Source organism: Eptesicus fuscus, chromosome 5 (assembly GCF_027574615.1).
Source record: "Eptesicus fuscus isolate TK198812 chromosome 5, DD_ASM_mEF_20220401, whole genome shotgun sequence".
In the NCBI taxonomy this organism is placed as follows: Eukaryota; Metazoa; Chordata; class Mammalia; order Chiroptera; family Vespertilionidae; genus Eptesicus; species Eptesicus fuscus.
The window spans coordinates 55,151,735-55,177,856 of record NC_072477.1 but is presented as its reverse complement, the minus strand read 5'-3'; the positions used below and the strand labels follow the sequence as shown (position 1 = coordinate 55,177,856).

Here is a 26,122-nt window from a genome sequence, read left to right as displayed (position 1 = left end):
AATTTTATTTTAGGATGATAAATAGTGACTATAAAGTCAGTGCTGAGATTGAGAAGAGTTGAGAAACACTACACTTAATTTTTCTGAAATGTCAAGACCGACCTCATTTGTATGACAAGAAACCTAGGAAGCTGGTAGAGTGTTCACAATGACCATGCTTATGTTTAGTCGGCTAGTAAGGTGTGCTCTGACATTTTCCCACCTTAGTAGGACTGCCTGGCTGGGTGCTCCTGCACAGATATAAATAAAGGGCCCATGTTCACCTGTAACAGGTAAAAGAAAAAATACAACCAACAACTCTTCTCTGAACGGTCTTCATTTCTTGTAAGTTATTCACAGGGATTGAAAATCAAGTCTTTGCCTTTTTTTTTTTTTTTGCCTTAAAACATCAGCATTATTTTTTTCCTGGTGGCTCTCTATACAGATAAATTGCTCCTGAACTAAACAGATAAATTTGAAGTACTGCCTGTGGATTAACACTTTAGAAGAAAACCAACATCCCTATAATAATCTTTTTTTCATTCTCTTTCTACCTACAGACCATTAACATGTTACTTAGGATTGCTTTCCTTCTGCCTAAGCTCAGAATTCTTTGATGCGTGTCTGTCACCATCATTTATCATCCATTCGCTTACCAGGCAGCAAACATTAAATGAGCACCCATCATGAGCCACGTGGTTCATTAGCTGCTAAGAGCATAAGATTAATATGTTCCCATTTTGCCCTGAAGGAGTTCAGAGACATGGTGAGAAAAGGCAAATAAACAAACAATTAGCATGCCTGATGATAAGTACTATTTTAGAAGGATACGTAAGAAGTGTAGAACGTGATATAATAAAAAATTTCCCCAGATTGCATTGATCCTTATACATAGTAAGCCCTTAATAATAGCTGTTTTGAAGTTATTCAAATTGTTCTAAGACTAAGAATTGGGTCAATATTTTGATGTGTTAAAATGGAAAAATAAGGCTCCTGCCAGCAAGGTGAATGGCATTCTGATGGAACGAGACATTTCAATGCCATGGGGGCAACTGGATAATTTTTCCTTTAGCCACCATTTCTCCAGCAATTGCCTTTCCATGTGCCAGACACAGTGCTAACTGCAGAGAATATAAAGCTGAGTAAATCCTTGCTTTTCCTCTCAAGGAATATTGTCATACCAAAATTGTTTCCAGAATGAGGAATGCATATCCATACCATCTAATGGAATTGCATTTTAGGGAGGAACTAATATCACACAAAGTCCCAGGCTCAGAAGTAGGAAAGGAGTCCATGGGGAGGAGGTTGACCCAGTGAGCTGGGTTGTAAAGAGGGCCCCAGGTTTGCAGCCTAAGGGGTCCTGGCTGCAAAAGATCAGGAATGAGCCAGAAGTCCAGATGCTGAGGAGATAGTGTTTGACGTAGCAGCTCCTTAAATATTTCCATGAGAAGCTGTAACTGAATAAGAATGCAAAGACAAGTTTAAGGCAAGGCTTGGGCTCTCTAAACACAGACTGAAACCAGATCATGACAAAATGAGGAGGGAAGAGCCAAATACTAGTAATCAGCCATCAGCAAAGAGCCGTGTTCTGGATGGTTACAAATGAGATTCATTCATGTGTCTATGTTTAATTTTTTTGTGTGAGCCTGCTGTGTATGTTCCACATGAGCCTAGGGTGAGGATGCTTAGGAAGCACAATTTTAGTTTATATTCCAGACGATCTCTGGCTGCTAAAGAAAAGCAATCAGCTGATTTTCCTTGTCTCCTCTTTCTCTTACTAATTAGGAGTTAACTGAATCTTTAGTACAAGCCTTCCCCCGGTCCTTCCATTCATCCATCCACTCAATAAACACTTATTACCAGCTACAGGGTGAAGGACCATCCTAGGTGATGGGAGGAAAAAAGATAAATAGACCCGACCCTTGTCCTTGAGGGGTCAGTATTGGGAGGCCAGTCTCAGCGTGGGAGAACAATAGCGCAAAACACATCGATTTCAGCGACAGAATCTAGATCACTTTTTCTTTGTCAATAAATTTAAATGGGTATGCAGACGATAATCAATACGTGGTGCCTGCACAACTGTTACCAAGGAAATATTTAACTCAATCCCTTGATGCTGCAGTCTCTGTGCAGTCGGGCCAGGTTGGCATGCTGATTGCTCAGGAGGAAAAAAGACGATGAAATACTCGAGTTCTTCATATGCCAAGATGAAAATCATCAATCTCAATCTCTGTGAAAGGTGAAACTACTTTTGGAAAAAGAGCAGTGAACTCTATCAGTCTCTCTAAGGCAATGTGATCTTTCAGATGATACAGAGAGGGCAGAGGCAGTGGAGAAGTTGAGAGGAATTTATATGGAGGATAAGGGAAATGATGAGATTTCTCCATCAATTTTATGAGGAGCTAAAAATAAAATAGGACGTATATTAAACTCAAATGACAAACAGTGTTTTTTTGAAGTGTATGCAATATATTCTAGGTGCTCAATAATTTATTTGCTTACCATACATAAATTTGTCTTCACCTAATATGAATACCTTGATATTTGAGTAAGATTGTCTAGTACATGATTCAAATTAATGCAAAAAATAAAAATTTAAATTTCCTCATCTCTTCCTTGCACACTGCTAACCATTAACCCCTTTAACTAATATATATGCCAGGTCTTTTTCATTTCTACCTTATACCAGTTGGCATTTCCAGCTCCCAGTTGTAAAACATTCTATCTTTTAACCACTGAAACTTGTAATTATCTAAATTTATATTCCAAATAAAAATCTTTAGTATTAAGTACATTTTTAGTGGAATAGCTTATTTTTTGTAGAAATTAGGTATTTGATATTTGCTGACTAACTTCTTTAAGACAATCTTTCCTGTGTGGTTATGCCAAATATTTCAGTTTGTGCTGCCTTTTAATCTAAACAAGGGTAATACTTATCTCTGTAACTATCATAGAGGACACGCTGGCAAATATTTGCTGAATTAAGAAGTAGTGAAGGTTAAATGGTTAATTGGGATGCAGTGCCTGATAGTTATAAAGAATCCAGATACTGAAACCAGAATGCCTGGAGTTAACTCCTGGCTCTGTTGGTAGTAAGACTCTGTGCAAGTTTCTTCACTTCTTTTATCTATTTTCTCATCAACAAAATGGGCATGACAATATTACCTCTCTCCACAGAATTGTTGGTTGGATCAAATGCTTTAAGTTAAGTAAGGCACTTAGAACATACTAGGCCCTATCGGTGTAAGCTCTTACTGTCATTCCCGTTATCATTATCATTATTCTGGAAGCATGAGAGTTAGGAAAAGAGCGGCGCTGGCACAGCCAGATTCAAGGAAGACATAGGTGTGTCCCAGAGAGGAAATTCAAGTCATAGGTTTCTCTCTAATGTACAAGTTTCCCTTTCAGGCAGGTGTTAATCAGGTAATTCTTGGGAGGAAGAAAAGAGCATAGATGGCTTCTCTGGTCTTCGCAAATAGCTAGCTACCTTCTCCCTCTCCAACTTATTCATTGGCTGAATCATATTCATATTTCAGGATTTTGATTAGGCCTCTCTTTTTCCCAAGAAGCCTCCTTGATTCCAAAGACTGAGTTAGGTGCCTCTTTGAAGTGCTCCTGCAGCCTCTTCTGGGCTGTCTGACACGCTTCTATGGTTACCTGACACTAGTTTGTGTCTTCCACTGAAGATTTCCAATTCATTCTCTGTGGTATCCCCGACTCTTGGATCAGTGCAGAGAGGCAGAGACAAGTGATATAGAGGAGTTATGCATAAAGACTTTTTAAAAAGTTTTAGGGATAGAACAGTGTGCAATATAGACTATGAAGTTACCAACCCCACATAACCAAAAGCTTATCACATCTGCCTACTTAGCTCAATCCATCCAAAGGCTGCGGTTGGGACACTTCCTTGCAGAAAATAACAAGGAGGAGCTCTGAGGCATGCACCACCAATATATACAGCAGACACACACACACACGTATGACATAGCTTAAGATAACTTTGCCAATGTAATTTACATCTTATTTGCTTAAGCTTGCATTATTAGTATTGTCTTCTATCCATAGTTACTTGGCAGGAAACTCTTGTCCATTTTCTGAGGGTTAGTTAATACTAGAAGTCATCTAAGCAGGGACACTTGAAACTGAACACAGCAGGGGCAGGTGGGAGGGTGGAGTGGGTTTTCCACTCTTCCTTCAGCATACCTGGAATACCAGATGCAACACTGCACTGCCAAATCAAGCCAGAACAGCAGGGTCGATCTTGTATCAAATACTTTTTGTTTGAAATAATCTAAGTATAGATTTTCATCTCCACTCCTCCCTACTCACCCCATCAGCAAATACTGTCAGTTCTACCTTCAAAATACATTTGGAGTCTGATCAATTTTCATCTTCTTCATCCAGGCTACCATATTTGAGCCAGGCTGCCATCTTCAAGATTAGTATAATGGCTCCCAACTGGTCTCCCTGCTTCTGTCCTTGGACCCTCAACCTCAGACAATGTGATTCCATTGAAATGTGTGCCATTTGTCTGCTCAAATGGTTTCTCATCTCAGAGAGAAAAACCTAGGATCTCACTATGACAACCAAGGCCTTCTATGATGTGCCCCCCACCATTACTTTTCTGCTGCTTGCTCACTCGTATCACACAGACCTTTCCTAAATGACTTCTGTGGCCAGAAAGAAGAAAGTCTTGGTATTCTCACTTAGCCTGAAGACCTCATAGAGGGCGGTAGAAGATGCATTTACTATAAATAAAGACAGTTTAAAAAGTGTGGTCCCTGTGAAGTAGTCAACTGTATTTCAAAGCCTTTTAACAACTGGACAGATTTCCTTCTAAGAAACTCAGCAGGCAAAGGAAGACCATCCCAAGCCAGTCCCTCTGCTATCGGCCACCAGGATCACAAAACTTTTCTGTTGAATCAATGTTTATTTCCTTGATTTACTATAAACAAAGTTCACATTTTCATTATTTAATTCTGTAGATAAGTCTTTGAAAATGGTGCATCTAATAAAGATTATTTGCAATACCCATATTTGATGCATGATCTTCACAACTACAGTTTAATGTGAATTTAAATTCAGCCAATAATTTCAGGTGACAGCTTTATCTGCAAAGCCTCCATTTCTATTTAAACCAATTTATTTAATGGAACAATTTAGAGCACTTGTTTAAACTGATCCAAATAACATTCAAAAAATAAAGGAAAATAACTTTCAAATGTATTTTAATAATAGGAAACACTACTATTTTTAAATCAATGAATCTTAGCCTCAAATGTGAGTGTTAGTTATATAATTTCTTAATAAAGAGATTTAAGGAAGATAGCGAAGTAATCATTATAAAAAAGTAAACTCAGATAAAATCCACCACTCTCCCATAAAATACCAATAGACAAATATTAAAACCTCAAATAAAATACGTGCTGTGAAATGTAAGAAATGAAAACACTGAAAATAAACAAGATACGGAATTATAAAGTTCAAACGCATTATGCTTCAATTTTCATTTCACTCCCATTTCCACTGCTTTCTAGATGCATCTCACGTACAAATAGTTTAAAAAAATCTGGTGATTTTCTTTATTATAAGGGCTGAGAGGGCAGCGATTGAACACTCTGCATTTTCTTTGGTAATAGAAAGTATGATTTATGAGAGAGGAATAAAAATCTAAGAAAACCACTCAATAAATTATTCAATTTTCAGACTGAGCTGATTTAGAGCAAATTTCCTTCAAGCTGCCAGTGTGGAAAATGCAGTTTACTGGACAAGAACACAGTGTTTAAGAGAATATGCATCCATGTTTTCAGTATTTTTTTTACTGTAGACAAGGTACTCACCCTTTTTTAAATCCCAGTTTTATTCATTGAAAAAAAAATAGGATAATAAAAGAAAGCATATCTCAAGGTACAAGATATACACTACTGGTGGCATTCAAGATAGCTGGTATGGTGATGGAGTTATTTTTTTCAAATATTATTTATTTCATGTATATGAGGGAGATATATAATTAGTGTGTCAAATAACAAAATTACAGGGGCAATTTCTCAGGCTCTGTCTTTCTCAGAGAGTAGTTTCTTTCAGCTGTACATTAAAAACTTCATTTCCATGAACATGGACATTTAAAAACTGTAAAATTGATTACACAGATGACTCAAATGTTGAAGACAGATTTAAGGTTCATGTGAATTATGTCTGAATCAAAGGAAAAAGTGAGAGAACACTTACAATTGTGTTGGAATGTACTAAGAATACGATAATTGTTGTTATTATTATTTTTTCCATATCTATTATTGCTATATTACTATTATACCAATAAACCAATTATACTATGCCCTGGCATAAAAGGAGTTTTTGAGTATCTGTGCATCATAAAACCATCATCTCTTACTTTCCAAATGATTAACAAAGAGGATGCATCAAGTAACCAAAAAAAAAAAAATAATAATAAAAAAATTCAATTAAAAAGAAAAAATAATTTTAAAAGGGTGTGGAGGGGAGCTCACAGACAACAAGCGAACAAGAACTTGATAAAATTAAATGACATAAACCATTTATTATAATAATATTTGGTAAAATAATAGATGTTTCAAGGACATTCTGCCTACAAAATTTGAGGAATAATCACACTGATGAAGAGTACCACACCATCTCCATAACCTTTGAATCCAGACATTTGAAATAAGTAAAATAGTTTTTTTACTTATATATATTTTAAAATTTCTTCAAGTAATGCAATACATACTACTGTAATAAAAGTCTAAAATTTTTCCTGTCATTTTTCTAAGTTTCTCTGAATAGGCAGTGTTAATGTAAATATAATATTACTTGGAAATTTTCCTCTTCAATGCATGTTATATGTTTCTGATTTACTTATAATTGCAGTTAATATTTTCCTACAGGCAGCATTTCCCCCCCAAAAAAAGATTCTCAGCATTTTTTGAATATATTTTTTTTAGTTAAAATATTCTAACTTTCATCTACCAACATATAATACAACATATAAATTGTAATATTTTTGTGTTCCAATTCTTATCACAAACAAACCCTAAATTTTCTTTTAACATTAGCAAAGCTCATTCCATAATGATTTAAAGATAGTTAATATCTAACATGAATTCTGAGTGTCTCTAGTCACAGTAAGATGACATTTTATAGTATTAACTAGAGGCCCAGTGCACAGAATTCATGCACGGAGGGGGGAGTGTCCCTCAGCCCCCCAATGTGGGACCCTCTCCAATCTGGGACCTCTTGAGGGATGTCCGACTGCCCAGGATTGGGCCTAAACTGGCAGTCGGAGATCCCTCTCACAATCCAGGACTTCTGGCGCCCAACAGCTCGCCTGCCTGCCTGATTGCCCCTAACTGCTTCTGCCTGCCAGCCTGTTCACCCCCTAATCACTCCCCTGCCAGCCTGATTTATGCCTAACTGCTCCCCTGCCAGCCTGATCGCCCCTAACTGCCCTCCCCTACCTGCCTGGTCGACCCTAACTGCCCTTCCCTGCTGGCCTGGTCCCTCCCAACTGCCCTCCCTTTCAGGCCTGGTTCCCCCCCCATCTGCCCTCCCCTGCTGGCCTGGTCACCCCTAACTGTCTTCCCCTGCAGGTCTGGTCCCCCACAACTGCCCTCCCCTGCTGGCCTGGTCACCCCTAACTGTCTTCCCCTGCTGGCCTGGTCCTCCCCAACTGCCCTTCTTTCAAGCCTGGTCCCTCCCAACTGCCCTCCCCTGCTGGCCTGGTCCCTCCCAACTGCCCTCCCTTTCAGGCCTGGTCCCCTCCCCATCTGCCCTCCCCTGCTGGCCTGGTCACCCCTAACTGTCTTCCCCTGCAGGTCTGGTCCCCCACAACTGCCCTCCCCTGCTGGCCTGGTCACCCCTAACTGTCCTCCCCTGCTGGCCTGGTCCTCCCCAACTGCCCTTCTTTCAAGCCTGATCCCTCCCAACTGCCCTCCCCTGCTGGCCTGGTCCCTCCCAATTGCCCTCCCCTGCTGGCCTGGTCCCTCCCAACTGCCCTCTCTTTCAGGCCTGGTTGCCCTTAACTGCCCTCCCCTGCAGGCTGGGTCCCCACTAACTGCCCTCCCCTGCAGGCCTGATCATCCCCAACTGCCCTCCCCTGCAGGCTGGGTCCCCCCTAACTGCCCTTCCCTGCTGGCCTGATCGCCCACAATTGCCTTCCCCTGCTGGCCATCTGGTGTCCACATGGGGGCGGCCATCTTTGACCACATGGAGGCGGCCATCTTGTGTGTTGGAGTGATGGTCAATTTGCATATTACCTCATTATTAGATAGGATAGTTTTTATACCCAATAAAACTGGGGACAGAACAGGGCCTCAGTGAAACTTCAAATAATGGGTAATTCATGTGACAACAAAACTCATCAGAAGTTTCACCTTGATTTCCTGCCATGAATTTCTCACCAAGAAAAAGGTCTTTGGGCCAATGGATAAGTTAGACACTCATGATTAGGAATAAGGCACAGAAATGCCACCTAAGGAGCATTTACACATGATGAATGACATTAGCTGTGTTTGGACAGTTGGAAGAAACCTATTAATGGCATATGGGTGCCTCTCCAAATGAATTGAAAACTCAAACATAGTAATAGAAAATTAATTTAAAAGGGGTTTTTATGCTTCTTGCTTGAAATGTGTCACACAACTACAATTATATGATGTAATAAAAAAGGAGCTCCTTGAAGTGGGTGAATTTATCAGTTAATTGAAGCTAATTTCTGGTCAACTAACAAACAAATGACTTGAGATCACCACTGAGATTTATCAAATTACTTATTGGATTTTCCATCTTCAGTAACTGTGTTGGTATCAGGAAATATTCTATTTTGATTTTTGGCCTTAACTGAAGAAGCTTTTTTTCTGCTATGTACCTTCTTTCACTACATAGTGCTCTCCAATCAGTATCTTATAAAAATAGTAAGAAGAAAAAAATGTAATGCATTTTTTCTTTATTGATGAAAGTATTACATATGTGTCCTTATCCCTGCATAGCCCCTCCACTCCCTCACACATGCCCTCACCCCCCTCTTGTCTATGTCCATTGGTTAGGCTAATATGCATGCATACAAGTCCTTTGGTTGATCGCTCTCCCTTACCCCAAAAAATGACATCTCTTCTAAGATTTAAACATTTTAACTATAGCAACATTTTTCAGAGTCCCAAATAAATAAAAAGAAAATCTCTTTTTGAGTACCTAACAATTTTAAACAACCTGCAACATGTAAATTTGTAACATGTTTTCCTGACAAAAATATACATTTGGTCATATTATAAATCAATTTTTTCATCAAAAACTTACTAATAAATTTGAAAATCAAATTGCACTTATTTTTAACTGTTTTTTACTTATTTTTTTTAAGTCACAGCTAATGACTGAAAAATGAGTTAATGTTTTACAGCAGAAATTTAGATTCATTTGCTTGCCATAAGCCATAAACATTATCATTATAAAGTTATAATAAAATGTGTTATAAAATCAAGTGGACCAACTATAAACCAGTTTATATATGTGCTGCCGAAGCGAGCACATATAAACCAGTTTAATTTTAGTTTCTATTATGTCTCTTATTCCCAGAAAAGAAAAAATCTGGCACATGGGTACTATCATGGTAGCAAATGAAAACAAACTTAGGACCCATTATGATGAGGTATTCTTATACTGTATATCCCATTAAGCTATTACTGTTAATCCTGTTTTCATTTTTAATCACTTAATTTCAAAACATTTTTAATAAATAATATAGATTTTGTTTTGGAAAATATTTACTGATTATAATAGAATTTAGAAGTTCTTTAAAAATCTGACAATTATAAGAGGAAATTGATGGCAGAACAGGTCAGATACAGGGCACTTGGCATGGTTTTTGCAGAAATGATATATTGTGAACTCATATTCTCAAGAAGTTCTAAGTAGTAGAAAAAATCCTGATGAAAGAGGATGCCAATAAATTTTGCACTTACTTTGCAGAGACAAACTGTCTGTAATACACTGTAACTCTAGTTCCTCCGTGCATTCCATCCGTGGCTGGATCTGCATCATCCGGTAGTTACCATTCTCATTCACGGACCCTGGTTCACTGCTGACTGGTGTCTTTCTCAAGGTCTTCATGTGCTGTTGAACTTCCGCCAAGAGAACAGCTTGTATTGCTTCAATTACCTGTTAAGTTTGTGTTTCCATACAAATTATATTTAGTATTATTACAAATAATAATAATTTGTTTTGCACAAAACCCAAAGCCTGAAATTTCTATTAGGAAGGTTTCACATAAATTGCAATGTTCCATTTCACTAGGATTAGCATATGAAATAATTAAAATGCAGATACTGAGAACTGGCACCCAAACCTTCACACTGATCTTTTGTAAATGCAAAATACTATACAGGAAAGTTGAAAGGAGTTTTGAATTCCTTCTCTTTAGATATTTTCACTGAAAAATAAAGGAAATAAAGGAAATTAATTTGAATATGTCATAATGCTCTTAAAGACAAGTGTAGTTCCTCAAACAATGTCTAGCTCTAAAGCACTGTTTAGCTAAAAACACGTGATTTAAACTAGGTTTAATACAGAAAGTTAAAGACAAGACTTTAATAGTAAATCTTACTAAACTCTGTGTATATGCACGTGGCTTTATATAGATCAAAATACTGCAAGGTGCAATTTCCCATTATTGTACATGCCCACTCAAGGACCTGTGGTTGACTGGAGGAGATGGGGGAATACTTGTCACAGGGCACCTAATCCACTATGTTCATTTTCAAAATAAATAATATGGTATATGACATCCCAAGTTCTACACAGACTTGATAGACAGGTCTTCTGAGCTTTGTTCCTCTGTCCTTTTTGCATAGCTTGTGCCAAGTTTCTTCCCCTCTATCGCTGAGTAAAAAGCTGGTGTACCTTAGCCTCTTTCTGGAAAGAAATGAGATACAGTCTAGGTGTTAGGTCAAGTTCAAGGAAAGCCAAGTGAGGGAAAAATGAAGGACACTGCTGATCTAGGTGAACTTGGGACACCTTCCTATTATCCTTCTCTGGCTGACAGTTAAATCTTTCATATAGCCACCACCCAATGCCTGCTCCTTTCTCCTCTGAAACCTGCCCTCCAATGACTCAGGTTCCACAATTGCCACTGCCCCCTCCGCATTATCCCCAGTCTGCTCTTACAATGCCTGGGGCGTGGGCTTTGGGGCAACACTAGGGTGATGGAGAGAGGCTGATGCCAAAAACAGAACATGTATTCATCTAAATATTTATTTAGTCTCTTTTATGTGGCATGACCGCGAATGAGACTTTTAGGCTCCAGGGACACTCAGAGAGCTGTTGCTGAGGGCAGATGCTTACTAAGAGACTGTGGCAGAAGGACCTGGGCCCTTGACCTTCCAATATGGGAAGCTTCCTAAAAGTATCAGAGGTTTCTTGATTACTGATCATTCCTCTGTTCTTAACCATTCAAATGCTCACACTCAAATGCTTGGTTAGCTTGTGAAAAAATAGATAATGAGTGAAGTGATTTTACTATACCAGTGGTCGGCAAACTTATTAGTCAACAGAGCCAAATATCAACAGTACAATGATTGAAATTTCTTTTGAGAGCCAAATTTTTTAAACTTTTTCTAACACCACTTCTTCAAAATAGACTCGCCCAGGCCATGGTATTTTGTGGAAAAGCCATACTCAAGGGGCCAAAGAGCCACATGTGGCTCGCGAGCCGCGGTTTGCCGACCACTGTACTATACCATGTCTACCAACACTGTAGTACTGCCTGTCACAGTACAGGTACATAATGCTCACTCATGCATATCACGTGATGAGATTCTCAACACTGTGTCAGTTATTGCATACCATGAATCTAACAGTTCTACAAATCAAGGTACTAGTGAATCATGATATTAATATCTACATGTTATAATATGTGATATTGTATTAACTATTAGAAATAATGTTTGCTAGCATACACTCTATACCACAATATAGGTGATCCATGCTTATTTATGTGTGTCATATAGTGGACCAAACTATATTAATTATTCATGAACAATTTCACATCAATGAATTTTACTTTAATTTTGTCACACATTTTATTTGACAGCACTGATTACAAGATGTGGATGATGTGGTAAAAAGAAATCTAAATAAGAAATGAGAAAGCCTGGGCTTCTGATCCAACTATGACAGTAACTACAACCTTTGACAAGTGCGGGTGGTACTCTGGGACTTCATGGCCTCAGTTATGAAACAAAGTCTGTGATACTGAGAGCGGCTAGAATGAGAGCTTCCAATCACAGAATCCTGTGTGGAACTTTCTTCTGCGCATAATTGTAATTCAGAAGGCTATTGGAGGACATCCTCAGACCCATGGTCCCTCCAGATTTTGGCCTACCCCTCCAAATGAGCAGTTTGGCCATTTGCCCCATGGAAGTATGGCTGCCTCTCACTGTGATCATTATCATCTCTAGGAACGCCCACCACTGCGACTTAGAAAGTCCTCTATCCCACTGGATACAACAGTCTATAACAACCAGGATCAATATTCTTTCTTAAAAACCTATAAGGGTGTATGTAATTTCATCTAACATTTCTAATTATTGGATTTATATATAATGACCACATTTTTTAACTATTGTATTTTGGGGTTTTTGACATATTTGTCACTACAAATACATATCAAAAGAATAATTAATAATAGTATCATTGAAAACAAGAGGAAGTAAAAATAACAAAATGAAACATTAATCATAATGAATAGGATACTCAGAGCCACAAAACTTAAAAGTGAATACTGAATGGCATACACCTAGCTGGAGACAAACTCAAAATATACACTTGATGCTCAGTGTGAAATCAATAAAGCATGGTTCCAATTCAGAGAAACTATACCGCTTATAAGCAGGTTAAAATAACATTATCACTGTATCTGGTATACAGTGGGCACTAAATAAATACTAATGGAATTGAAATAGATCCTGAACACTTTAAAAACATAAACTGTGGAAAGTATAATTTATTGGTTCTTTTAAACTATCAATACTTCAGCTTCTCTAATATATAAATATAGTAGATAAATTTTATAGATAGTAGGGATAAAATTTATGCCCCTAAATGTAACATTTATACAGTATTTGTGATTTTAATAAAGAGCTAGAATTGAAAGCACTATGGATATCAAGCTGTCTTCTGAATGCAAGTTTCTCTGCAAATAGATATGCAAAGTATTAAACTCTTATGAGGGACTGTGCGGTGATTTAAAATAAGGTTTACTAATCCATTAGCTGGAAAGAGATAGCCACAAATCTGGGCCATATACTTATTACTAGAAGTATTACAGTGCCATAGGCAAGCTAAAAATTTTAATGTTTTTTTACTAAGACCTTGAAACAGCAAAGTGAAATAGCACAGAATGTTATAAAGACTCATAAGAGCCCCCAAGGCCTGCTTATAGTTCCAATGTCCGGATTTTCTGGTATAAAAGCATTTTTCCAATATCTGGCTCACACTGGTCTTTGCAGCATCTCCTGAAAAAAGCCACAACACCTCTGCCTTAGAGGTGTTGATGTCATATTTCACTCACTGGAGTTCGATGAGAAAATCCCAAGTATGTCAGTGCAGCTTCAGAAACATGCAAATTAGCAACCCCAAAACCTTGCTGCTGCTTTTTCATCCCTTATTCCAATAAGATAAGTTGTATAGATAGTAGGGATAAAATATGGGTATGTTTCTTGTGTGAGAAGCAAAAGAGACAATTTCCAGACAAACTTATTCATCTGAAAAATACATTCCTTCTTACTTGCTCCCTTAAAGGTACGCCCCCATTCAACTTCTGAAGTGGGATTTTGCTCTATTTTACAAAAGCATTCCATTCCCACCTAGTGATTCTAAAATACATTGAAAAGTAGATTCAAGTTAACATGATTTCACAAACTACTTAAATGAACAGCTTTATCAGTAATTTGTGGACTGCTTAATGAAGAATTTAAATGGATACTTGCAAAAATTCTCATTCCCACTTTATACATGAGGAAAATAGTCAAGTTAACCCTATCTTCCAGAGTCATTCATCAGGCTAGTGGCAGAGATGAAAGGCAAACTGTGAAGCTTGGACTTCCTATAGTGTGAGTCATAAATACTCTGGTAATATTTGTACCTGCTCCCAGCATTTTGCACAAGGTCATAGTATCATAGAACCTTAAGGATCCACTAGTCCAAGCAAGTCCAAACCACATTAAAACTTATCTGAAAGTCAAATTAACAACTACAAAATATCTTTAGTTAGAGCAATTCAGGATAAATGTTCTGTTGAATTCATTTTCTTAAGGATTTCTCCCAATTGTGGAATTCGTTGGCTAGTAGGAAAAAAAAAATCGCACCTTTAATAGATAGACTCCTTTATTGATAATATGCTGGTAAAGTAAACATGTACTGATGTCCATTTGATTATCACAGAGGCTTTTGCATAGCTATTCATTCATTCATTCATTCATTCATTCAGTATTTATTGACTGGCTACTGTCACTACTGCTTTTCTGGGCACTGGTCAAAGAGGGGTGAGTGATACCAAGCCCCTGCTCTCAGCAAGCTGAATATAACAGTGAGGGAACAGAAGATAAGCAAGCAAAAAAATAAAGGTGTAGCCTGGCCAGCGTGGCTCAGTGATAGAGCATTGACCTATGAATCATGAGGTCACAGTTCCATTCCCAGTCAGTGCACATGCCCAGGTGGCAGGCTCCATCCCCAGTGTGCAGTGTGTAGGAGGCAGCTGATCAATGATTCTCTCTCATCATTGATGTTTCTATCTCTCTCTCCCTCTCCTTTCCTATCTGAAATAATAAAAATATATTAAAAAATAAAGGTATACTCTCCATTTAAAAAAGCACACAAAAAAGAAAATAAAACTGGGTAATGTGATGGTGGCTGGAGGCATGGGGTTGGTGAGGGAGGAGGTGGCACTATTAGATGGAGTGATCAGGGTAGACCTCTCTAAGAATTGACTTCTGAGCAAATGATAAATGGAAAAATGAACAGCTCAAGAGAACAGTAATGATCTAAGGTGGAAATGAGCTTTGTATGTTCTGGAAATATAAAGATGCTCAGTATGGCAAAAATAGGAGGGAGAAGGATGAGCAAAGAGGTTAGGCTAAGGGCAAATCATATAGAAACTTGTTGGCCATGGTAACCCCCCATGGCCAGTTTCAATAACCATTCCAGTTGTGTTTACTTGGTTTTATAGTGTCAACCCCCACAGTTTATTCTGAGTTAATTTTCTTTTGTTTTCCTGTACCCAAAATAGCCACTTTTAATTGTCATTACAGCTATTCTTGTCTTGCAAATTTGATATGCATTAAGCTCATGAAGAAGAACAAAGTTCCAATAAGTACCCATCTAATCAATGCACAGATTTTTTTTGTATGTATTCAGCTATCCACTTACTTTTAGGACTGAAAAAAGAAAATACTTCAATTGGGCATTGAAACCAGCCCTCTAAATTAGCTCACAAATGAATTACTCTCAGGATAGAAAAAGAATTTCTAATTACACTTACCAAATTCCTAAGCCTAGGGACATTTTGAAATAAAATAATAGACAATTGTGCCACAAACTGAAATTTCAATGAGTAGTAAGTTACTGATCCCATGAACATCTCTTCCTTAGCTCCCTCCATTCAGACCCCCTAACTTGGTGCACCCTCGTATATATTATTTTCCACTTTCCCCCTCATTATTAGTCTCTGCGTTAATCCTGTTAAGTGAAATGCCCTGGGAGGACATTGTGTGAGGACAAGCATGCCTACTCAGTCATACTTTTAAGCAAAGGGGAGGATGAATGAACCACAGCAGCAATAAGCTCTTCCATAATCAAAAACATGCGCTGTGTCATACCTGCACAGACTGGTCTCTCCAACAGGAAATTAGCTTCAAAAGAGAAACATCAGCTTCAGGTAGATGGGGTTCATTCTTACCTAGAAACATACAGAACACATTTATATCCTGAAAGTATTCTAAATGGATGCACCCAATAGTCCTCAACTCCAGCTGCGCAGAAGAATCACTTGGGGAGACTTTTTTCATAAACCAAAGCCCAGGGTCAGTCTTTTAGGGATTCTGATTTAATAAGTCTCAGGATGACAGTGGGTCAGGCATGAATACTCTGTAAAAGTACCTCAGATGATTTTCATGTACAGAGAGAGTCAAAAACCACTCATTAATGTACGTATTTATAATAATTATACTAATACATATCTATGTTAAATCAAATTCATCTTTACACCTTAAACCCATCTTTGTACCTTTTTTTGCCAACAAAATGTAATGACTAATATTACCACTCAAACAGATCACCAAATTTTATAATTCTTTCTTAATGCAAATAGTTCCTGAAATTGTACATTGCGTCTATCATGCAGAAATCATATAAAAGACTTCCCTTGATTTGTCCTCACACAGCTCTGCTACTCTGATCAATAGGTACAGCACTTCGGTTTTAATTTGCCTCATTTTGTTATGTATTGTTTCTTTTAAGTCTGCCCTCTTGAATCTCCTTTCTATCCATTTGCCTTAATGTTCAGTGTGAAATTTTAAGAGTGAGCTAGGGCTTGGTTTATTTAAATTGATCTATAGAGTGTCCAGCAGTTTCCTACACAAAAAGCACTTAATAAGTACCTTTTCATTAATTGAAAATGTACATATTATCACCTAAGTGAAAAATCGATGAATTAAGGCTTTCTGATGGGTAAAATATATTATCTAGGTACCAGATCCCTGAATGAGATAAAAAACAATGAGGGCTTGCGCTGGAGAGAAAAATGACTATGATTGTCTATTTAAATTAATGTATTATATAGGTCTGAAATCCTGCTATCAACTTTTAAAATTAGTACTAGTCTAATATGTATTTCATTAAATCACCATTTTAAATATTAATAGATATATGTATGTGTGTATTATATTAGTGGTCAATGGAAATGTGCTAGAAGGTATTAAATATACTATAAATTGAGAACATGAAAGAAATGTATACAATACATAAGAAACTTATAACTCATTAATATCATTATTTTTCCTGATGAAACATATTATGTGAATTTGAAATGACCAAGATCAGGGCATAAAACATGATGGAGCACTATGATTTTGAAGTCATATTTTCCATTTCTTCATGAGCACAGCAGGTAAGAGGACACTTTTTTTATCTCTCTCCTTTTGTTGACTTTGTGACTCTACCATCAAAGCGAAGTATTGGTCTCAACTGTAACTGCTTACTGGCATCAGGGGGTACTTCACAGTGCACTTTAATGTGATATTAAAATTTAATATGAGGTGGAAATGAGAGCCAACTTTTCTTGGCAATGTCAGGGAGTTAAAGAATTAATTGCAACTTAAGGGGGAGAGATAAAAAGAAAACATCCCAGGTTTACCACTATTACCTAGTCACCATTCTTGCTGACAGAAGTGGGCATTGGTTCCTGTCAACCTTTTAGAATGAGTGCCACAGTATAATTTTATTCTTCAGGCGTTGATTATAGAATTAATAGCTCGAAGTAAATCCCTTCTTTCCCTTTACCTCTCATCTTTCAATTATTAAAACACATAACATTTTCTTATTACCTAACTGGGTTTTAAATGCTATAAAGGCCAACTTTAAACATCAGGGATGCATCAGTAATAACACTAGTTGCTCTGGCTGCTTTGGTTTCGGCAGCCATAGGAAAATCTGGGGCTCCCTGGCTCTGGTTAGCAAGTCTCTTGGTCTCTGCAGAAACCACCTATATTATGCCTCAAATTCCAATCCATTTCCTAGTCTAATAAAAAAATGAAAACAAGAATAAGTACCCTAACAAGAACCACTATCTAAGGAAAAGACAGGTGACCCAGAATGGGGCCATATAGGGAGAACATTACTAGCAATCGTAGATGTCAGAAGTGGCCTGACATACTGGAAAAAGCCAGGGATTTGGAATCAGACAGAGTTGGACTAGAATCTGGCCCCTCTTCTTATGACTATAAGTAAGTCATCTAAGTTCCCTGACCTCCACTTTTTCTAAGGGTAAAACAGAGATAGTTCATCCTACTACATAGTGTCCTTTATATATCAATTGAGATAATATATGCAAAATTATTAGCATAATTCTTTGAAAATACTCAGTAAACTAGAAGCTATTACTAAACTCCCACTCTAAAATATCCCAACTATTCTTTTCAATAGTCCTATGAGGGTCTGCATGTGTTGCTGTTCAGGCCATTCCAATGTAGTAATAATATACACTAATAAAAGAGAAACATGCAAATTGACCATACATCCACTACACCCACAAGCCACACCCACCAGCCAATCAGTAGTGAGTATGCAAATTAACCCAACCAAGATGGCTTCGGCCACAAAGCGAGCAGGAGGCTTGGGTTTCTCCAGCAATGGAGGAAGCCAAGCTTCCCGCACTCCCTGGCTGGCCCTGTCCTCCACCTATGGAACTTACATTTTATTAGCAAGACATGATGACAAATTTAAAAAACAAGTATGTCAGATAGTGAAAAGGATTTTGGAAAACAGTAAAACAGGGAAAGGGGTCAGGTTGCTGGGAGAAGGGATGAAATGGCATGTGAGCAAGCATTGAAGGATGTGTGGTGGAGGTGAGGGGCAGCAGGCTGACCTCTGAAATCTGGGGAAAGAATTCCAGGCAGAGGAAACAGCCAATACAAAGGCCCTTAGACCTGCCTGTCATGTTTGGGTATGAGTAAAAAGACCAGTGTAGCTGGAGTATGGGAAGCAGGAAATGAGTAGAAAGAGATGAGGTCAGCTGGGAGTGTGAACAATGATGTAGGCAGAAAAGCCTTGTGAGTTATCCTAAACACTGTGGCTTTTATTCAGAGTGATGCAGAAGCCACTGAAAGGTTTTTAAGCAGAAGCATGAGGTTCTGACTTTGTTTCTAATAGGTCTCTCTGGTTGCCTGGTTGGGAATAGAATGTAGGAATGAAAAATAGGAGGCCTCTGTAGTCATCAAGGCAAGAGATGATTAAGGATCATGAAGGGTGGTTCTGTAGTGGAGAGAAGCAGTCAAAATCTGGGGTATATTCTGAAGGTAGAACCAAGGTGATTACTAAAAGGTTAGATCTGGAGTGTGAGAGAAAGGGAAATGTCAAAATGGCCTCAAAGTTTTTAGCCTTAACAACTGAAAGGATAGAATTGCATCATAGTGAGATGTCAAATATTTGAAGAAGCAGGTTTTGGGATGAATCTAAAAAGCAAGATTGTCACAGATTTCAAGGACCATTATATGACTTCTGAAATAGCTCTAACATTCTCTAGTGTAATAATCACTTATTTGGTAATAAAGATACTGATGCGCCCTAGCTGGTTTGCTTAGTGCAGTGGTCGGCAAACTCATTAGTCAACAGAGCCAAATATCAACAGTACAATGATTGAAATTTCTTTTGAGAGCCAAAAACCGACTTCTGCGCATAGGCCACGAAGTTTCAACTGCACTTTACGTGCGTGCGCGCACACTTGTGGTATTTTGTGGAAGAGCCACACTCAAGGGGCCAAAGAGCCGCATGTGGCTTGTGAGCCGCGGTTTGCCGACCACTGGCTCAGTGGATAGAGCATCGGCCTGTGGACTGAAGGGTACATGCCCTGGTTGCGGGCTTGATCCCCAGTATGGAGCGTGCAGGAGGCAGCCGATCAATGATTCTCTCTCATCATTGATGTTTCTATCTCTCCCTCTGCCTTCCTCTCTGAAATCAATAAAAATATATTTAAAAAAGATAATGATGCAATAAACTTCAAAAATCATGTAAGACCTTAACTTAATATACAAATATTTCAGACTTTTAGAAAGTTTCAGACTACTATGCTTTTCAAATACCATTTGATAAAACCAACACATAGCATATTATTTATTTTAATTAAAATGTTCACATATAGCCCTAGCCGGTTTGGCTGAGTAGTTAGAGTGTCTGCCTATGAACTGAAGGATCCCAGATTTGATTCTGGTCAAGGGCACATGCCTGGGTTGCAGGCTCCATCCCCAGTGCGGGGCATGCAGGAGGCAGCCGATCAATGATGCTCTCTCTTCATTGATGTCTCTATCTCTCTCTCCCTCTCCCTTCCTTTCTGAAATAAATAAAAATATATTTTAAAAAGAAGACATGCATAAGGCTAATTTAAAAAAAGGTATACTTTAAAAATTTTTCATATATATGTCAATATTGGCAGAATACAAAAATATAACCATGTGAAATGTAGACTAAATAATATAATAAAAGACACTTGCTTATTCTAAATTGTAGAGTGCTATTCAGTCATAGAAACTAGTTATTTTATGTCATAGAAATAAAAACAGAACAGACTATATCTGTAACTTTACCATTTCTTAAGTAACTGTAGAAGCTTGAAATATGCAAAATATCATTCCCAGGACTTTTCACTTTGTTATGCACAGAATCCATTCTGAAAGAGCTATTGAAAAAAAAAAAAGATTTAAAGTATATTATTGAAAATGTATGAAAAATATTTTGAAAAATAGATTAAATAAATGAAATATATGAGCGTATGACCAATTTAACAAATTTGGGAGGTGAACACAGATTATTTTTAGCAATGTCTTCCACATTAATCTCTTTGATGAATCTTATTCCCTCATATTTCTCCTACCTAACACCTTAATTCCAATTGAATTCTGAATCTTAGTTTATCAGTATTTCTTGTGATCTACTTTTACAGATGGGGTCTTACTAATTTAGGTCATGCAATTTGTGGCTAATGCAAAATAAACATTTATTTTTAATCCTAATATGTTGACATCTGCCAAAGATTTCTCCCCAGGTTCCATGGGGACGTGAGGAAGGCAGGCTATGCTCTAATGCAGTGACTCAGAAGCAGCTTTCAGAGACTGCCAAGGATGTGCTCAGAGGCAGTTATCTGTTTCCTTAAAATTCAGCTACATCATGCACCTGATTGTTAAGCAGACAAGGACTTCTCAGCCTTCACAACCACAGTGAAATGGTCAAACTTGTTGGAAGGATCTGGTGAGACATTTAATGCACATTATTTTGATTTCCTGCAAAAGGACATGCAGTCAGAATATCAAATCTGAAGCAAATGATTGAGGGTAGCAGTCTCTAATCCTGACACCTCCATTGGATAATGTTTTAATTAAGAAGTCTGTAAAGAATTTGCTAATGTGTGCTAACAATTTCTTTTTAATCCTCTCCTGAGGATATGGCTTTTTAAATTGATTTTAGAGAGAGAGATAGAGAGAAACATGGATCAGTTGCCTCCTGTACATGTGCTGACCCGGGATCAAACTCACAACCTTTCAGTGTATGGGATGATGCTCCAACTTAGCCACTCGGCCAGGGCTGTGCTACCGATATTAAGGGAAGGCATGGTGAAAGTCTATCATCTTCCCTAGTGGGCTTGAGACACATCCTGTACTTTGTACTTGGTAATCAGGAACAAACTCAGAACAAACACCTCTGACAAACAATAACTAAGTCCCTCACCTGCTCTGTGGGATCACAATTAGGGAAATACATATACTTTTGTAGCAGCCCAAGTTTTTTAATAATTTGAAGAAATCTTAATGATCACCTATCCCATCCACCTCATTTTAAAAATGAGGAAAGCAAGGCCCAGAGGGTTAAGTGACTAGTACAAAGGCACATGGTTAGTTAACAATAAAATCAGGATGCATTCCTGGGTTTTCGGGCTCCTGGCTGCCTGCATTTTATTTTTAACCTGATTTTAGGTACGATGTAATTTTCTTAGTAATAGAAAGAAAAGTAAATGAAGCCTATCTGAATTAAAATAAATAAATAGGAGAAAATAGAGGATGGTAAAGAACCAAAATTTACCAGTCTGTTTTCTCATTGTTAGGGCTATGAACAGAAAATGGAAAACCCAGTAGCACAAAAGCATTATAATGGAAGGAAGTATAATACTGACTCCTGCATAATCCATAGGGACTGCTTTGCTACCAGACTGTTAGTTCACTGAGGGCAGGAACTCTGTCCATTACACAGTGCCTGGCACAGGTATCTGTTGAATTGAGCTCTTATCAAAGAACATAAATGTCAAGAACCATTTACCACCATGTATTGGATAGTTCAAACAGTATCTCTTCTGTAAAGGCTTCTAGATGTTTTTATCTCACACTAATTATTCTCTTTACAAAACCACCTAAAATACCTGTATTACAAATGGTTTTCCTAGTTTTTCTTTATCTTACTTCAATGTTTTCTATGTATTTTATGTGCATTATTTTAATCATTACAATGAGCTCATACCCAAATGAGAAATTTTTGTATATTTCCCCTATAGGCTGGAGAATTGCATTAAATCTTCTAATAGCAAACTGAAAAACTGCATTGCATTTTAGCAGTGGGAGAGGGTAAACACTCAGAGTCAAGGTTAGTGATTAATAAGGCTTTGGAAAGAAACTGGTACTCAGCCTTGAATCAGACTCCAAAAAGCTGAATTAATCAGACTCCAAAAAGCTGAATTAATTAGTCTTCTCTCCAAAAGCCTTAATATCGTCACCTACACAATGAGCAAAATAATAGGGCCTATAGCACAGCTTTGCTGTGCATACTAAATAAAATCATGTATGTAAAGGGCTTCCATGGTGACCAGCAGATACTAAGCACTAAAAAAACCCAAAAACACAGCAGTTATTATTACTAAACTGTACTTTCTACAAATTAATTACTGATGGTCTCTTCTATTTTAAAATGCCAAAGTATACATTAAATGGTGAGATTTCAGGAATGAAATTTTCAAACTTTTCCTTTCTCTATGATATATGAAACATATCATTATAGGCAATTACTTAAATGTTCTTTGTTCATATATAATTCATAGCAACTGCAATGTATTTCAAGGTTGTATATATGTATGTATGTATGTATGTATGTATGTATGTATCATCTATCTATTTATTGAATCATTCAGCATCCAGGACTCTGATTTTCCTGGCACATATAATGAGAACAAGGGTTATTTGTTGAACAAATATATTTTAAAACAAATTTATTGCTCAAATTATCCTCCAATCCCAAAAATTAAAAGAAAGGTTTTTTTTAAATGTCTTTGGAGCTAAAGGAGTTGTTGCATATTCATTCTTCATGTAAATGAAGAAAAGAAGGAGAAAGGCTAGAGAACTGAATACAACAAATAATGATAATTTTTAAAATATCCCAAATAAGAATAATCAAAATCTCTTGGCATGCCTTACCTATCAGTTCCATATGCCAAGTCTACAGGCATGTTAACTAATTTGTTAACTAAAAATAGTCTTCTCAATAAATAAATGATAGTGTTTGACTCATGCAAAGCATCACAATTATTTTCCAGTCCTCTTGGCATCCCAGCTTGATTTGGAAGAGTGGATGTGTATTTGTTTGACAAGTCCAACACTTTTCTGGAAAACAAATTGACTTTTGAGTAGTCTTTCTTCATTTCGGCATTGCATAAATCCCAACCTGGCAACATCAGTGAGAAGTGATCTTCATTTGAAGCAAGTCCTAAAGAAACGGGACCCTGAAGCTTCAAAATATTGAGATGTTTAATGCAGAGGTTATCTAATTCCTTATCCACTCCCCATGGCAAAAGGCAAGATAGCAGCAATTTGGCTGCATCTATTATGAGGTTGGCATCAAATTTTCTTGATGGCTTAGGGTGTGTCTTTTTGGAGCTCTTCATTTTCTTTTGCCTTTTAATTCCATCATATTCTTCTAAGACCATGATGGAATTATCTCCGTGGGCTGGGGCTTCACTCACAGGCTTGGCTTGTGCCTCTGCCGAGAGAGAACCACAGGCAGTTTTATTTCTCTTCAGCGTCAGTGTTTTCTTCTCAACTGTACTTTTGGCTCTTCTCAGGATCTCACTGCCATAGAATGAATTGGAAGGGTCACTGTCGCAGACTGGTGTTGACAGCAGAAGCTCAACAAGATTTTCCAAGTCAAATAGAAGGATATGAAAGCCAATGTTACTCCATTTGGTCTTCACAGGCAAGACATTAAAAGGACCTGAGAAAGTCTTGGCATCAGCAACCTGAAGGAGATTGAAAGAAACACAAAACTTTATGTGTTAAAGTCCTTATTTTTAAGTGATTTTACTAAAGGTCCCATGGGGTTAAAGTGGCATAAACAGAAAGTATTAAGTAGCAGTACAAGTACTGGCAAGTCATTTTAATTTTTTTGTATTAATTACAAAAATTCTCCTCTAAATTAAACATTCTATATTCTAATATACTTAAATCATTTTTTTTCTTTCTGAAACTTTTGTTTTTCTTTTAAAAAATATAAATTAGAACCCATGGAATATTATGGCATTAGATTGACATCTTTTCATATACACTTTCACATCTTCCTATCAGTATGGCCATGAAGACATACAATAGGGGAAAAATAAGTTTGAAAATTAAGGAGAACAGTTAGAATACTTGCAAAAATATAGAAAATCTTTAAGAAGAATGGTCTCTCCAAACTTGTTTAACATTTTATTTAAATTTTTAAATAATTGGAGGTAATCTAAATGTTAACCAATGTCAAATTGTTTTTATTTTTTTTTAAAGGTACACTTTGTTCTTTCTCTGCCTAAAATGATCTTGCCCTAAATATTGGCATGGGGGATCCCATACTTCAATGAGTTTCCTGTTCCTTGAAAAAGCCTTCCTAAAGTACCTCATCCCCTCATGCCAACCTAGTACTTTCTATCATCTTCCTTTTTTTTCTTTCTTCCTAGTACTTATGTTTTATACAATATTTATTTGTTTACTGTATATTTTCTCCAATAGCATTCAAACTTGACCTCTGCAGGAGTTTTGTATGTTGTTTTATTCCCAGTGCTGCTCTACAGCATTATTAGGGTCTTTTTAAAAAAATTTATTTCAGAGGGGAAGGGAGAGGGAGAGGGAAATAGAAACATCAATGATGAGAGAGAATCATTGATTGGCTGCCCCTGCATGGCCCACACTGGGGATCAAGGCCACAACCCGGGCATGTGCCTTGACTGGAAATCAAATATGACCTCCTGGTTCCTATGTTAACACTCAACCACTTTGCCATGCCAGCTGGGCCACTATTAGGGTCTTAATAAGTATTTGTTGAATAAATAATTAGCATATGTATATAATGACATACCATTCAAATATTTTGAAATAATGGTGTAAAACTATATTTACTGGGGAAAATGTGTTCTATAAGGCAGAGAAATAATACCTTTCTAATAAAGCCATGTGTGTATGAATGTATAGGTATCCTATCTAATAAAAGAGTAATATGCAAATTAACCATCAGTCCCCTACACCCACAAGCCATGCCCACCAGCCAATCAGGAGCAAGTATGCAAATTAACCCCAACCAAGATGGCTGCGGCCACAGAGAGAGCATGAGGCTTGGGTTTCCCCGGCAATGGAGGAAGCCAAGCTTTCCACATACCCTGGCGGGCCCAGGCCTCCACTCAAGGCTACAAAGTTTCAATTATAGAAGATAAATAAATCCCAACAAAAATGGCAGCAGCCACAGAATGAGCAGGAGGCTTGGCTCTGCTCCAGGCTACAAAGTTTCAATTATAGAAGATAAATGAATCCCAGATACCAGGGCCTCCTCTTGGGTCACTGGGGGGCATGGCCGGCCTGCAAACCACCACAGGCCCCTTGCCCAGGCTGCCCCACACCCCAAGGGAACCCCCACCCTGATCCGGGACACCCTTCAGGGCAAACCAGCTGGCCCCCATCTGTGCACCAGGCCTCTATCCTATCTAATAAAAGAGTAATATGCAAATTGACTGTCATTCCAACACACAAGATGGCTGCCCCTATGTGGTCAAAGATCCTGCCCCTATGTGGACACAAGATGGCCACCACAAGATGGCCAGCAGGGGAGGGCAGTTGGGAAGGACCAGGCCTGCAAGGGAGGGCAGTTGGGGGCAATCCATCCTGCAGGGGAGGGCAGTTAGGGGTGCCCAGGCTGGCAGGAGAGCAGTTAGGCATCAATCAGGCTGGCAGGGGAGTGGTTAGGGGGTGATCAGGCTGGCAGGCAGAAGCATTTAGGGGCAATCAGGAAGGCAGGCAGGAGAGCAGTTTGGAACCAGCAGTCCTGGATTGTGAGAGGGATGTCTGACTGCCCATTTAGGCTCGATCCCAGT

The 26,122-nt window shown here is 38.0% G+C and overlaps 1 protein-coding gene across 1 annotated transcript in view; it reads right to left on the bottom strand.

Moving 5' to 3' along the window:
- Positions 1-26,122, bottom strand: part of WDR72 (WD repeat domain 72) — a 183,754-nt gene that overhangs the window by 73,048 nt on the left and 84,584 nt on the right. Inside the window, exons 14-17 of the mRNA XM_028147777.2 lie at positions 23,208-24,025; positions 20,340-20,431; positions 15,861-15,940; positions 9,951-10,146 (exon numbers count right to left, since the gene is read on the bottom strand). Coding sequence (XP_028003578.2) covers positions 9,951-10,146; positions 15,861-15,940; positions 20,340-20,431; positions 23,208-24,025 — 1,186 coding nt within the window. The remainder of the gene's footprint in view (positions 1-9,950; positions 10,147-15,860; positions 15,941-20,339; positions 20,432-23,207; positions 24,026-26,122) is intronic.